The following is a 16,454-nucleotide window of genomic DNA, read 5'->3' on the forward strand; positions in this document are numbered from 1 at the left end:
TTCGACAAACTCTGTCATAGACGAGCCCTCCGCTCCTTCAGGAACATTGTAGATTCTGATATTTTTCTGCCGTGATCTTCCCTCCAGATCAAGCAGTTTATCTTCTTGGTGATGTAATATTTTTATTGTCTTGCTCAGTATCTGTTCCACGTTTTGAATGCGATCTTCCACCTTCTCGATTCGAGTCTCTGCCACCGCTATTTTTTGATTAACGCTGGCGAGCTCTGCCTTAATATCCTGGAGCTGCTGCTTTATTTCTTTCTGGACCTCCATTATTTCTTTCAGGATTTCAAAGATGTTCGCCGCTTCGCCTGAATGAGGCCCAGTAGCCACCTCGCTCGCACGCGGTCGGGTCGGAGAGCCGCTCGCTGCACTCCTCTCGGACACAGGCTCCTCAGTGTCGCTTTTTTTATTTCCGTTCCTTTTCCCCATTCTTGCCCCTCTTTTCAGTTCAAATATTTTTTGAAAAATATTATCTTTGATGGAATAACAGGGCTTAATACGCGTTTTTCCGGAGGAGCCAGTGACTTAAGCTGCCATTCTCGACGATGACGTCACCAGAACCCCCCCTATAATAAAGTTTCTAAACCAGCACCACCAGGCTCAAAGGTAGATTTTACTTACTTATGTAAAGGGGGTTTCTTCTTTTTCTTTGTTACTGTGTACGTTAATCAAAATGGCTTCTTTGTTTTGTTAAAAGTAGGAATGCTTCTTTGTTGCGAGAGAGTGCTGGAAGCTTGTTTGGGTTAAAATTTACTGATAACGAGAATTGTATTCCTTTGTTAACCAATTTGGATTAATGGTGTTCTTTCTTCTAAGTCTGTAAGCTATTGTTGGCGGGCTTTTGGGGAGATCGGCGCGAGGGGGTGAGAGAGAGAGGACGCGATGCTGTAAACTGGGCAAGGAACGGACCCCAAGCAGGGGTCCAAGGCCAGGAGGTACCTTGGAGAGGAGACGACGATAGATGTGCTTGGTTGACCACTTCGGGTGGTCTTGAGCTGCGAGTTGAGGAGTTCGGAGGGGATTGAATGGTGGCCAGAAGACTTCAGTAATTGAACTCCAACGGTTGTGCACAAAGTGGTTTGGACTTTGATAAGTTTGGCGCCTTTTCTTTATTTTCTTTTCCTTCATGTATACTGTATTGTTATTAATTACTTAGTTATAGTAATCTTTATAAACTGTAATCATTTAATCGCATATGGTGTCCTGTCTGTTCTTTGGCGAGGCAGGGACATCACACAGCATCCACACCAGCTGATTACCCAGTTTGGCGGGGCCGAAGGCTGCTCCCCCTAGACGAGAACGAGCTGAGCGAGCCTGAGGTGACCCAGGGGGGTTACACTTAATTATTTATTATTATTTGGGCTTCTTTTGTATTTGCACAGTTTGTCTTTTTTTGCACATTGTTTGTTGGTCTTTGCGTAGTTTTTTATTGGTTCCTCTGTATTTCCTTGTTCCGCTGTGAATGCCTGCAAGAAAATGAATCTCAGCGTACTATTTGCTGACATATACATACTTTGATAATAAAACTACTTTAAACTTTGAACTTACCCTGCTGTTGTTGAACTCCTGATTGCTCAGCCTACCTCACTCTGGCCCTCGTACTGTATTTGCCTGCCTGCACTGCACTTTCTCCGTAACTATAGTTTGCATTCTGTTTTTGCACTACGCACAAGACTCACTAACGAGAGAAAACCTGCAGATGCTGGAAATCAAAGCGACACCCATAAAATGCTGGAGGGGCTCAGCAGGACGGGCAGCATCGATGGAAAAGAGGAAACAGCTGACCAGTACCGAAGAAGACTCTCGCTGACTGTTTACTCTTTTCCTTTGATGCTGCCTGGCCTGCCAAGTTCCTCCAGCATTTTGCGTGTGTTAATTATAAGTCTGCTCTGCCATTCCATTTTGGCTGATTTACTATCCCTCTCCAACCCCATTCTTCTGACTTCTCCCTGTAACCTTTGGTGCCCTTACTAGTCAAGAACGTATCAACCTCTTCTTTAAGTATACCCATTGACTCGGCATCCAAGTACTCATGATTAGGTTGATCTGGATGGCATGTAAGCAAAAGCTTTTCACAGTATCTTGGTACATGTGACAATAATAAACCAGTAGCCATTGGGCAAAACTCTCAATATTTGACCCCTTTTTTTACAGGTACGTATTTGCTTCCAGTCTTTATGAACTGGGTTGCTTGAATGCAACGGAATGGGCTATCTATCAGGACTGGCATACTTTTCTCCTCAATCAGTTTGGCGTTCGAATTGCTCTGGAAGGAATCATCTATCTTCGGGCATCCCCTAAGGTAAGTGGCTCCGGTTTACTGTCAGATCTTGGTGGTGTTTGGATGTGGCAAAACCCCCCCGCCTGAAAGGTTTGCAATTTCCGCTCTTCATTTCCCTGCAGAAATGTTTAGGAAGACTTCAGCGAAGGGGGAGAGCTGAGGAGAAGAACGTGCAGCTGGATTATCTGGAGAAGCTCCATTCTCAGCACGAGAACTGGCTGGTGAACAAGTCCACTGAGTGAGTGCAAGACCTCAGAATTCTGCTGACCTTGGAGCGCACATTTAAGGCAGATTGCGAATTCTGGCAAAGGGGGATCAAAGAAATTGAATATAAGGTCATAAGAACATTAAAAAATAGGAACAGGAGTAGGCTGTGGGCCAACTGGTCCATCGAACCTGCTCAGTAAGATCATAGCTGATCTGGCCGTGGACCTACCTGCCTTTTCCCCATAACCCTTAATTCCCCTGCAGTGCAAAAATCTATCTAACTGAGTCGTAAATGGCTGTAGTGTCTACTGGTTCCCTGTGCAGAGAAATCCAAAGATTCACAACTCTGTGAGAAATGTAGTTTCTCTTCATCTCCATCCTAAACCTGCTCCCCTGAATCTTGATGCTGCCCGGCCTGCTGAGTGTTCCACAACATTTTCTGTTTTCGTTGTGAATTACAATGTCAGATGCTCTCTTCCTTTTTCCTTAATTAATTCTAGTGAGTCTAGGATTGCTGCTTGTCACCTTTCCTTAGACTCATTGAATCCTCCAACATGTAAACAGGACCTTTGGCCCAACCGGCCTATATTGACCAAGATGCCCATTCATGCTGGTCCCATTTGCCCACATCCCTCTAAGTCCGGGGTTCCAAACCTTTTTTAAGCCATTAACTAAGGGGCCTGTTGACCCCAGGTTGAGAACCCTTCCTCTAAATCTCTCTTTTCTATGTACTTGTCCAAATGTATTTGATGTCCTTTCCAAATCCCAGTTCATAACAATGGAAGCTCACTGCTCTGTCTTCAGCATAGGCTGCTCTTCTTTCCAGCGGGGCAGAAATCTTGACGCTATGGCTTGAGCTGGCTAAGTACTCGAAAGCTGCTGATGAAAGGGGGTTGGCCTTTGTCGAGCCAGCATTGAACAGAGAGGGCAGAATGCTGTTGTGTGAGGCACACTTGATCAAGGTTGCCATGGTCACTATTCAGAGCCATCAGGCCCACATTGACAGTGTCCCTCTCAGATCCGAGTTATCAGTGTAAAGCTGGCTGATTTTTCAGGAGTTAGATCTTTACTCAGGACAGCGCTTTCTTTCCACACAGGGCACTGTATTTCTGGTCTTTAGTGAATCAGTGTGTAACACCATATTCTGAAAAGTTTGGGACTTCCGTTGGTTATTTTCACCCAGAAATGCTTGAAAGATTTTAACAAATCAGTTGAATCTGGATCTTTAACAAATCAGTTGGATCTGGAGATGTTTTCATCCAGAGGTTCTTCAGAAGTTTTAAGACTGAGTTTTAAAACTTGCTGGTTATGGTTGTTTTATCAGGTACTCATAACATAAAAATAACAGTAATCAGCATACCATTCCCCACTCTGGCCTCTTTTCATCGCCTGTCTATCACCTTCCCCCGGTACCTCTCCTCCTTCCCTTTCTCATATGGTCCATTGTCCTCTCCTATCAGCTTCTTTTCTCTCCAGCCCTTTACCTTTCCCAACCACCTGGCCTCACCCATCACATTATAGCTATCCTCCTTATCCTCCCCCCACCTGTATATTCTGGCATCTTCCCCCTTCCTTTCCAGTCCTGACGAAGGGTCTCGGACCGAGACATCGATTGTTTATTCCTTTCCATCGATGCTGCCTGACCTGCTGAGCTCCTCCAGCGTTTTGTGTGTGTTGCTTGGGATTTCCAGCATCTGCAGAATCTGTGTCTACCAGTGTACTCTGCTGTAAGGAAGGGAGAGAACCAAGAAAGAGAAACCGGTTGTCTTAAGCAAGTCAGACAGATAAAAGGCATTTCGTTGATAAGAATTAACCTATAAAATCGTCAGGTTCATTAAAATGACAACAACTGCAGAGAAACATTTAGAAAAATACAGAATCAGCTATATTATAATTACCAAAATTTCACTAAACAATACACACATATAAGTGATTAAATAAAAATTATAAGCAAGCACAGAAAAAGTTAAACTGCAAGAAAAATTTGATTTTTATACTCGAGTCCAACAGAGGAAAGATGAAGACAAGGATGTTCAACTGCAGTGCGCATGATGTGCTGGAGGAGGTCTGCAGGTCAGGCAGTGTCTGTGATGGGAATATAGATGCTGCCTGACCTGCTGAGTTCCTCCAGCACATTGTGTGTCTGCTCCAGATTTCCGGCATCTGTAGTACCTCTTTGTGTCTAGGATGCTCAACATGCCGTTTGAAGAATTCTTTAGTATACACTACATTCTATGAGTTTCTTCAACTTTGTCCTTTTACCCTGTTACTTTCCCAATCTACATTTAGAGAAATATCTGTGTAGTCCCCAGCATCTCCATAATTTCTCCATCACATTCCCACCACTAGGTGGCTTACGGTTTTTAACCAGCCAAGTGATAATGTATACATACTTTATAGACTGTATAACAGACTGTCTCCACCATCTCAGCCAAATCATTATTCCCACTACTAAAACAGTCTCTTTAATCAATAATACAACCCCACTTGTGCACCACTGTCATCCCTTCTGATCTGCCAGTTTGCAGGGATGCGAAGTTTCAATCTTCCTCTGCGAGACAGAACTTAATGATTATGGTCCTGTTTCAGTCCAACACAGTGATTGTTATCCACAAACTAGGAGTACTCCTGAAACTCCGTAACCACCTAATATCTCATTCTTTGTATTTCTGAACTAAACATAGATCACAGATCAGTAAAGCACAGGAAAAGGCCCTTTGCCCCCACATTATCTGTGCCAAACACGCGGCCAAATTGAATTAAATCTCCTCTGCCTGCACATGATCCATATCTCACCATTTCCTGCGTACTCATGTGTCTAACAGCCTCGAAACAGAGATCAAAAAGTTCAGAGTACATTTTCCATCAAAGTATGTATACCATGAGGGTTGCCTCCGTACAGAACAAGAAGCCATTAAAAAAAAAGACTGACAAATGCTCACATGTGCAGAGTGAGGGGAAGAAAACAAATCACGCCAGCATTAAAAGTGAGCAAATGGCATTTAGAATGAAAGCGAGTCTTCAGACACAAAGCTTGGAGAAGCTGGAGCAGGCTCACAGCCTCGGTTCAGCACATAGTGGAGTAAACATTGTGGATTAAATATCTGTGAAGTATTCACAGACATTAAACCGGAAACTATGTATCTATGGCTCTATGGCTGACTCTAGGACAGGCGATGATCCAAGTACTGGTGTGTGGATTATATAGGTAGTTTCTTGGCCAGCGCAGATAGGATGGGCTGAAGGGCCTGTTTCTGAGGTGGCGTAGTGGTTACCACGATGCTTTGCAGTACAGGGCACCCAGGTTCGATTCCCGCTATTACCCGTAAGGAATTTGTACGTGCTCCCTGTGACCGCGTGGGTTTCCTCTGGGTGCTCTGGTTTCCTCTAAAGACGTACTGGTTGGTAGGTGAATTGGTCATTGTAAATTGTCCTGTGTTTAGGCTAGGATTGAATTGGGGTATTGCTGGGTGGGGCGGTCTGGAGGGCCAGAGGGTCTACTCCACCTTGTATCTTAGTTTTTTTAAAATGAGATGCGTGAATGTTAGAAATACTCAGCAGGTCGGGCAGCATTTGTGAATAAAGAAGCAGAGTTAATGTTATGGTTCAGAGTATTTTCTGTGTTATTTCAGAAGTCCAGCAACTGCATTTGTGTTTTACAAATCTCCCAGGTGGGGGGGTAGTTGGATACAGCTACCTCTAGGAGTTGATAAAATGACCAGCCACGTACGAAAGAATTGGCGTCTGGCTCTGTCCACAGCTACTCCACTCCTCGAGACTGCTCAGGGATTCCTGCCGGGTTTTCCAGGTCACCGAGCAAGGGCGTGCCCCCCCCCCCCCCCCCACCGACAGCCTTCCTGAGCTGGCGTGGCCACCACAGCTGACTGCTGTGCGGCAGAGCCTCGCCCTCCAGCACCTGTGCATTTTATGCGGGAGTTTCACCTGTGCAGTGCGCAAACATTACCTGATTGTATGCACGTTTCTGCAGCAAAGGTAGAATTTCACCTGACCTCGTTTAGAAGCTATAATTAGTTCTGCACATCACAAGAAAAGGAAGTGTCACTACCAAAAACAGACTGAGCCCCAGTGTACTAGACGTAACCAGCATTAAGCCCGCTACCTTTCCCTGAATATTGATTTCAGACCACAGCACGTAGGAGCCAATTAGGCCATTTGGCCCATCAAGTCTGCTCCACCATTCCACCATGCTGATTTATTTTTGCTGTCAGCCCCATTCTCTTGCCTTCACCCATAACCTTTGACACCCTATTAATTAAGTACCTGTCAACCTCTTTTTTAAATATACCCAGTGACTTGGCCTCCATAGCCACCTGTGGCAATGAATTCCACAGATTCATAACCCTCTGGTTAACGAAATTCCTCCTCATCTCTGCTCTAAAGGAATCTCCTTGTATTCTGAGGTAGCGCCCTCCAGACCTAGACTCTCCTGCTGTTGGAAACATCCTCTGCATGTCCACTCTGTCTAGGCCTTTCAGCATTCAGCAGGTATTTTGTTCATTTCTAAACTTTTTTGTGAGGTCTACTATTTATGCCGCAAATTATTTAAGAGGAATTGGCTCCTACATTTCCGATACGTTTTAATTCCTGCCTCCAGTAGATCTTTCTGGTTAGTTCATCCTGCCTTCCTGCATGGCGACCCAACTCATTTTGCATCTTGTGCCTCAGTCCTAAATGTCACCCATGCTGTCAACCATAAAATGCAATCTGAGAAGATGCAGCTCCCCACAGGAGAAGGAAGGCAAGGAATATTGCCCATAATGTATCCATCTTGAGTTGGTCATGTGATCATAAGACATTGATTGGAGCCACATTAGGCCATTTGGCCCATCAAGTCTGCTCTGCCATTCCATCATCGCTGATTTACTATCCTTCTCAACCCCATTCTCCTGCCTTCTGCCTGTAAGCATTGACGCCCAGACTAATCAAGAACCTATCAACATCCAACATCCAATGACTTGGCCTGCACAGCCATCTGTGGCAATGAACACCACAGATTCACCACCTATTGTCTAAAGAAATTCCTCCTCATCTCTATTCTAAAGGGACATCCCTTTACTCTGAGGCTGTGCCCTCTGGATTTGATTCCCCCACCATAGGAAACATCTTCCCCATGTCCACGCTATCCACAGACCCCTTGCTTAATGGAATTGGTCCATGGCGTAAAAAAAATTGGGAACCCCCTTAGTTAGGCTTTTCAATAGTCGGTAGGTTTCAATGAGATCACCCCCCCCCCCCTCCTCATTATTCTAAACTGCAGTGGGTATAGGTCCAGAGCCTTCAAACACTCCTCATACGGAAAGATTCTGGGAATCTTTCTTTCCCAGAATCATTCCTGTGAATGTCCTCTGGACCCTATCCGATGCCAGCACGTCCTTCCTCAGAAAGGCCTCCAAACTTCTCACTGTATTCCAAGTGTGGTCTGACCCAATGATTTAAAAAGCCCCGGCATTACATCCTTGCTTTTATATTCTAGTTCTTTCAAACTGTGTGCATCTGGGAATGAACAGAAAGCGTGAAAGTGCACAGTGGTTTTTGGAAGAAAAACACGGATTTTATGTGGACACACTCACAAAATGCTGGAGGAACTCAGCAGCTCAGGTAGCATCTATGGAGCGGAATAAACAGTCAATGTTCCAGGCCAAGACTCTTCATCGGGACTGGTATGCTCCTCACCATAGATGCTGCCTGACCCACCAGCACTTCGTGTGTGTGTTGCTCTGTATTTCCAGCATCTGCGGAACCTCTTGGTTTAATTTGGATAGAGATTAAACTCAAGCTTCCTTTGTTTCCACCAGACTCCACTTTGAGCATCTGAAGACCGTTCCAGTGTTGGTATTGGACGTTAATGAGGAGTTTGAGAATGATAAAACACGACAAGAAGCGCTTCTCAAACAGGTGCTCTCGCTTTGTGCCTTTGCTCTCTTTTCCCTTCACTGCACATTCAGCTCTGCAAACAACCTTGGAACTCCCTTTCAAAGACTCTACAACTCATGTTCTCAGTATTATTCATTTATTTTTAAACCGCTTTTTAATTATTTGCACTATCTTGTCTTCTTTTGCACTTTGGTTACTTGTCAGTCTTTGTTATTTATAAGTTTTCATAAATTCTATTGGACTTCTTTGCTTTGCAGGAAAATGAATCTCGATGTAGTATACGGTGATATATATACAGAACTGTGCCAAAGTCTTTGGCGCATACTGTATATGTCTCAGGTGTCTTAAGACTTTGTCACAGTTCTGAATTAGCGGAGAGCTAATTTGTAAATCTGGTGGGGGCAAAGGGCGTTGGGAATGGTGAAGGCGGAGCACCGTGGGAGGATCATGGGGTAGGTGGCAGGGTTGGGGGTGGTGCAAGTGCAAGACACACCCACCATGGAGACACCAGACAAGGTCATGTGATTCCAAACAGTTGGCTTATTCATCATTACGCAATGTCTCTCTGGTGCTTCCCACTCCTCTCCCCTCTCCTTCCCCCTCTTCCCAACCAAGATTCTCCTGTCCCTGCCCCCTTCAAAGGTATATTTAATGTCAGAGAAATGTATACAATATACATCCTGAAATGCTTTTTCTTCACAACCATCCACGAAAAACAGAGGAGTGCCCCCAAAGAACGAATGACAGTTAAATGTTAGAACCTCAAAGAACCCCCCAGCTCCCCCCCCCCACACACAGAAGTGGCAGCAAGCAACAATCCCCTTCCCCCATCAGCAAAAAAAAGCATTGGCACCCGCCACCGAGCACTCAAACATGAGCAAAGACACAGACTTACAGTTACCCCAAAGACTACTTGTTCACATACCACAGGCTCTCTCTCTCTCCCCCTAATAAGGGAGAACGAGGTGTCTCCGTTTTACAGCGAGAGGGAGGACATAACAAACAACTCGCTGGTTTACGATGTTAAAAGTCCGTTGCGTCGCTTTTCCCGAGCTCTGCACGCAGCCAGAGATCTTCCATCTCCCACGGCGCCACGTCTCCGGAGCCACGAGATCTCGACCCTCCAAAGGCGAACGGAGTTCTTAGGCCGAGCCCTTGGCGTGCCGAGTAACGGCCAGTCGTGAAACCATTCCCGCAAAGAACGGCAGTCAGCGTGTAACTCCAGATCAGGGTCTTCAAAAGGAACCCTGAAAGGGAAGAGCAGAGATATTAAAGATGGAAATAGAGCCGTTTCCGAAGGTGCAAGCAAAGGAATCGCCGTTAGGTGCCATTAATCCTCCTAAGCTCCTCCTCCTGTTGCCACCCTTAGTCCACGATAGAGACCCATATCAGAATCAGGTTGATAATTACTCACACATGTCATGAAATTTGTTTTATTTTTGCGGCAGCAGTACAGTGCAATGCTTAAAATACTACAGCACTGTGCAAAAGTCTTAGGCACCCTAGCTATATATGGACATGCTTTGTCAGTCACTTGAACTTTTCTATGGCTCTAAGGAATGCTGAGAGAGACCTTAAGGCCATTGTTTCCTGAACGTGGCAGCACTGGTGATAAAGAAAACATCTGACATGCTTCTCCTCCTAGGCTGGGGCATAGAATAAAAGAGTTAGGATGTTATGTTCAAAATACTGGCTAGGCAACACTTGGGGTATTGTGTGAGGTTCTGGAAGGATGTTATTACGCCGGCTTGGGGGATTTTAGTTATGGTGGGGGTGGGTGTTGGGAGATTGGATAGGCTGGGCTTGTATTTCTTGAGGCAAGAAAGGCTAGGGGCTGACCTGATACACATCTACCTGAAACACTGTCGTAGGAAGGCAGCGTTCATCATTAGGGAACCCCACCACCCAGGTCGTTGTTGCCATCAGGAAGAAGGTACAGGGGCTTTAGAACACTCACTGCAAGGTTCAGGAAGAGTTATTACCCCTCAGCCATCTGACCCGTGAACCAAAGGGGATAACTTCACTCAACTTCATCGTCAGAGGAAGTGGCAAATAGATAGTGAGTGTCCTCAATAATGGATGCTGCCTTCTCGAGGCACTATCTTTTACGATCTCCTCGAAGGTGAGGAGATCATCATTAAACCCAACCATTGAACCAAAGGGGATAACTTCACTCAACTTCACTCGCCCCATCACTGAAATGTTCCCACAATCACTGGACTCATTCTCATCTAATGTCCTCACCATTTATTGCTTATTTATTAATTATTCGTGGCCCTTTTAGTACTTGCACAGTTTGTTGTCTTCTGCACTCGGGTTGAACGCCCAAGTTGGGCATTCATTGATTCGCTTATGGTCACTATTCTGTACATTTATTGAGTATGCCTGCAAGAAAATGAATCTTGAGGTTATATATGGTGACATATATGTACTTTGATGATGAATTTAATTTGAACTTTGATAGTGGTGTCTAAGATAATAGGAGGCATAGATGGGGTGGATCATCAAATTTTTTTTCCCAGGGTAGAGGTGTATCGGAAACAGGAGGGCATAGTTGAGAGAGAGAAATTTTAAAGGGAGTCAGTGGAGAAAATATTTTTTTTAACGCAGTGAGTGGTTGAGCTGGAACGTCCTGCCATGGGAGCTAGAGGAAATAGATATAATTACTACATTTAAGAATCAGAAAAACACCAGAGATTCTGCAGGTGCTAGAAACCCAGAGCAACACACACACACACACACAAAATGCTGGAGGAACTCAGCAGCATCTATGGAGAGGAATAAACAGTCCCATCGATGCTGCTGAGTTCCTCCAGCATTTTGTGTGTGTTGCTTTCGGTTTCCAGCATCTGAAGAATCTCCTGTGTTTATGATTCTTAAACGTAGGAACTGGATCTAAATCCAGGCAGGCGCATAAAATAGACAAGGCACAGAAGGATTTGGACGTAGTGCAGGTAGATTGGCAGAAGGGACTGTTTACCAGTTATCAGCTCTGTGTTGCAACTCCTGAAGTTACTGAGTGTATGACACATACAACCTCCGAGAAGCCCACAACCTTATTGTCGTTTGGGAGCTTGCATGCCTCAATGACCAGGAGTCAGGCCTTTATGCCAAACAGGTCAAAGGGTAGAGGCCGGACTAAGAGTGGTCCACTGCTCCTCCAGGTTCGGGGGTTCAGCTCAGGGCCGACAACTCCGACTCGTAAAACAAAGTTGTTATGGAAACAGCAGTGAAGAATCCTTCTACATCTGGGTGGCCAAGGGCAGATGGAGGATCTTCATTGCTGTCCTAAGCACCAGCCGGCTAAACGGGCGGTTATGTATTGACAACACAATTCTCCACAGAATTCCTCTGTCCGTAGCTGCAAAGTGTTACAGCAGGGACAAGGTAATGACTGATTACATTAATGCAACAGCTCTCCAGAACTGTCATAGTTCTAGCTGGTGTTGTATTGGTGTTATCTGCTCCAGTAGGTGAGTTTGCGAACTTAAAATATGTCCTTCGATGATAACGAAGTCATTTTTTCTCTTCTTCCAGGTCAAGGACTTTGCGAATACACTGAAGCTGGGGAATTGAAACACGCTGTGCATTCTTTGCAGCAACGTCACTCAGGACAAGAAAAGGTTTAGCTAGCGTGTTGGTGCACAGCCGGGGAGAGACGCCTATGTCTGAGAGAAGGCTGTGCAGGACTAGATTCTTGCAAGTCACCAATAGTACCTTCTACGGAAACCGGACAGTAACAATTTCTCAACGGTTCACAAGATCACTGATAACCCTGTCACGTTATTTGACACGTTTTGTTTCTGATTTTCTCATCTGTTGTTACATTTTGGCTGGTGGGGCAAGGAGAGAAGAAAATATTTAAACTGTGGCATGTTTCCCATCCAGCCCTTTCCATGACGGTGTGACCGAGTTGCCATAGAAATCCATAACTAGATAAAACAAGTAGTAACCGGGATTGATGTTTTCTAATATTTATAATACTTTCCTAATAGCCTATACATAAGTTTTGAGTTAACATCATTTGGTAGTTCCTCATAACTCTTTATCCTTCTTTTTCCCTCTCAAATTTACAGTGTTAGAGCAATAAAGTTTATGATGATCCACTTCATTCAATGCAATTTGCATTCTCAAGATCTCTTTATATTTAATTTATAGTTGCTGCCAGCAGGAACCTCAGTAACCCACAAGTGACCTTCAGGATCTTCATAATGTTCCTTTGTATTGTACCTCAGGTCCTGCACCAGAGCCTGTCTAGTGTCCTCTCCCCATTCTACCTTGTAATCCTTAAGCCCTGCACACATGCGGAGCTCAAAGTTAACCAATACCAGCAGACGTGTATCAGTACTGTCACTATCAAGACCCCTTCATAGTAGCTCTTAATGTTCCCTTTTGTTGTAATGATATACATTCCATTCCTCTTTAAAGAAGAATGTGTATCACACAGTCTTAGCGATTGGTTGCATGTTGTGCAGTGTTACAGATGGCTGTTTAGAATGTGCTTTGAGCACACAGGTCAGATTAGATAAGCTCACATCTTTCCCTCCCTACCCCTCTCAGCTTTTCGCAGGGATCGTTCCCTCCGCGACTACCTGGTCCACACGTCCCTTCCCACAGAACTCCCACCTGGCACTTATCCCTGCAGGGGCAAATGCTACGCCTGCCCCCACACCTCCCCCCCTTACCACCATTCCGGGCCCCAGACAGTCCTTCCAGGTGAGGCAACACTTCACCTGCGAGTCTGCTGGGGTCGTCTATTGCATCCGGTGCTCCCGGTGCGGCCTCCTCTACATCGGCGAGACCCGACGCAGATTGGGGGACCGCTTCGTCCAGCACCTACACTCCGTTCGTCACAATAGACAGGACCTCCCGGTTGCCACCCACTTCAACTCTGCCTCTCATTCCCATCTAGATATGTCCATACATGGCCTCCTCTACTGCCATGATGAGGCCAAACTCAGGTTGGAGGAGCAACACCTCATCTACCGTCTGGATAGCCTCCAGCCTGGTGGTATGAACTTTGAATTCTCCAATTTTCGGTAATTCCCAACCCCCTTCCCTTTTCCCAGGTCCCTCTCTGCCTCTGTCCCCTTTCAACTTTCTGCTTCTTTATCTCTACAGTTCTTTCATGCTTATCCCCTTCCCCTCCCCCCTTTATCTTTCCTCTGATTGGTTTTCCACCTGGCGCCTCTAGGCCCTACCCCCTCCCCTATCTCTATTACTGGGCTTCGGCCCTCTCTTCCCCTCCCCCATTCCTGATGAAGGGTCTCGGCCCGAAACGTTGGCTACTCTTTTCTCACGGATGCTGCCTGACCTGCTGAGTTCTTCCAGCGTTGTGTACGTATTCCTAGATAAACTGAAAGTAGGCTAGAAAAAGAGGACTATTCCTCTTCCCACCCTGTCTCTTGCAAAAAGGCTATTCCCTTCTCACAATTCCTCCGTCTCCGCTGCATCTGTTTTCAGGATGAGGCTTTTCATTCCAGGACGAAGGAGATGTCTTCCCTTTTTTAAACAAAGGGGCTTCCCTTCGTCCACCATCAACTCTGCTCTCAAACGCATCTCTCCCATTTCCCGCACATCTGCCCTCACCCCATCCACCCACCACCCCACTCGGGATAGGGTTCCCCTTGTCCTTACCTACCACCCCACCAGCCTCCAGGTCCAACGTATAATTCTCCGTAACTTCCGCCACCTCCAATGGGATCCCACTACCAAACACATTTTTCCCTCCTCTCCTCTTTCTGCTTTTTGCAGGGCTCGCTCCCTACGCGACTCCCTTGTCCACTCGTCCCCCCCATCCCTTCCCACCGATCTCCCTCCTGGCACCTATCCTTGTAAACGGAACAAGTGCTACACCTGCCCTTACACTTCCTCCCTCACCAACATTCAGGGCCCCAGACAGTCCTTCCAGGTGAGGCGACACTTCACCTGTGAGTCGGCTGGTGTGGTATACTGCGTCCGGTGCTCCCGGTGTGGCCTTTTATATATTGGTGAGACCCGACGCAGACTGGGAGACCGTTTCACTGAACACCTACGCTCGGTCCGCCAGGAAAAGCAGGATCTCCCAGTGGCCACACATTTTAATTCCATGTCCCATTCCCATTCTGATATGTCTATCCATGGCCTCCTCTATTGTCAAAATGAATCCAAACTCAGGTTGGAGGAACAACACCTTATATACCGGCTGGGTAGCCTCCAACCTGATGGCATAAACATTGACTTCTCTAACTTCCGTTAATGCCCCTCCTCCCCTTCTTACCCCATCCCTGACATATTTAGTTGTTTGCCTGTTCTCCATCTCCCTCTGGTGCTTCCCCCCCTCCTTTCTTTCTCCTGAGGCCTCCCGTCCCATGATCCTTTCCCTTCTCCAGCTCTGTATCACTTTCACCAATCACCTTTCCAGCTCTTAGCTTCACCCCACCCCCTCCGGTCTTCTCCTATCATTTCGCATTTCCCCCTCCCCTCACTACTTTCAAATCTCTTACTATCTTTCCTTTCGGTTAGTCTTGACGAAGGGTCTCGGCCCAAAATGTCGACAGCGCTTCTCCCTAAGATGCTGCCTGGCCTGCTGTGTTCCACCAGTATTTTGTGTATGTTGTTTGATTTCCTCGTGTAGGCTAGAAAATACTACTGGATTAAGGAAAAGTATAGATCATCATGTCCTGCTTTGTAACTGTCTCCAAAACTGACAATAAACTTTCTATGATTAACTCATAGTGCAGATTCACAATCCTGTCAATGACTGTAACTCACACAAAATGCTAGAGGAACTCAGCAGGTCAGGCAGCATCTGTGGATGGGAACAAACACTGGACATTTCAGGCTGAGACCCTTCATTGGACCTCCATCCATCTTGGCCTGAAATGTCAACTGTTTATTCCCATCCATGGATGCTGCCTGACCTGCTGAGCTCTTCCAGCACGTTGTGTGTATTGTTCTAGATTTCCAGCATCTGCACTACCTCTTGTGCCTGGATGTGCAGAGGTCAAGTGCAATTGTACGGATGGAATACGAAGCAGAAAGATTAGAATGGCACTGTTCTTAGATCTGAAATGACAGCTTTGTTTCCTGCTTCAGAGATGCTGCTTGACCTGCTGAACATTTTACATAGAAAATAGAACCTAGAATAGTACAGCACAGTACAGGCCCTTCGGCCCACAATGTTGTGCCAACCCTTAAACCCTGTCTCCGATATAACCCTCCACCTTAAATTCCTCCATATACCTGTCTAGTATTCTCTTAAATTTCACAAGTGTATCTGCCTCCACCACTGACTCAGTTACGGCATTCCACGCACCAACCACTCTCTGAGTGAAAAACCTTCCTCTAATATCCCCCTTGAACTTCCCTCCCCTTACCTTAAAGCCATATCCTCTTGTATTGAGCAGTGGTGCCCTGGGGAAGAGGCGCTGGCTGTCCACTCTATTTATTCCTCTTAATATCTTGTATAACTCTATCATGTCTCCTCTCATCCTCCTCCTCTCCAAAGAGTAAAGCCCTAGCTCCCTTAATCTCTGATCATAATGCATTTAAGGCAGCATCCTGGTAAATCTCCTCTGTACCCTTTCCAATGCTTCCACATCCTTCCTATAGTGAGGTAACCAGAACTGGACACAGTACTCCAAGTGTGGCCTAACCAGAGTTTTATAGAGCTGCATCATTACCTCGTGACTCTTAAATTCTATCCCTCGACTTATGAAAGCTAACACCCCATAAACTTTCTTAACTACCCTAACTACCTGTGAGGCAACTTTCAGGGATCTGTGGACATGTACCCCCAGATCCCTCTGCTCCTCCACACTATCAAGTATCCTGCCATTTACTTTGTACTCTGCCTTGGAGTTTGCCCTTCCAAAGTGTACCACCTCACACTTCTCCCGGTTGAACTCCATCTGCCGCTTCTCAGCCCACTTCTGCATCCTATCAATGTCTCTCTGCAATCTCCGTCAATCCTCTACACTGTCCACAACACCACCAACCTTTGCGTCGTCTGCAAACTTGCCAACCCACCCTCCTACCCCCACATCCAGGTCGTTAGTATAACGCTGTGTTGTATGATGTGGGCGAC

At 45.9% G+C, this 16,454-nt stretch overlaps 1 protein-coding gene across 1 annotated transcript in view; it reads left to right on the top strand.

The window, feature by feature from the left end:
- LOC140735135 (deoxycytidine kinase 2-like) overlaps positions 1-15,102 on the top strand; it is a 39,630-nt gene extending 24,528 nt beyond the window's left edge. Inside the window, exons 4-7 of the mRNA XM_073059928.1 lie at positions 2,158-2,305; positions 2,407-2,522; positions 8,308-8,407; positions 11,924-15,102. Of these exons, the coding sequence (XP_072916029.1) occupies positions 2,158-2,305; positions 2,407-2,522; positions 8,308-8,407; positions 11,924-11,962 (403 nt within the window). The 3' untranslated portion in view covers positions 11,963-15,102. The remainder of the gene's footprint in view (positions 1-2,157; positions 2,306-2,406; positions 2,523-8,307; positions 8,408-11,923) is intronic.
- The last annotated feature ends 1,352 nt before the right edge of the window (positions 15,103-16,454 follow it).

The sequence above is a fragment of the Hemitrygon akajei genome, chromosome 1 (genome assembly GCF_048418815.1).
Source record: "Hemitrygon akajei chromosome 1, sHemAka1.3, whole genome shotgun sequence".
NCBI lineage: Eukaryota > Metazoa > Chordata > Chondrichthyes > Myliobatiformes > Dasyatidae > Hemitrygon > Hemitrygon akajei.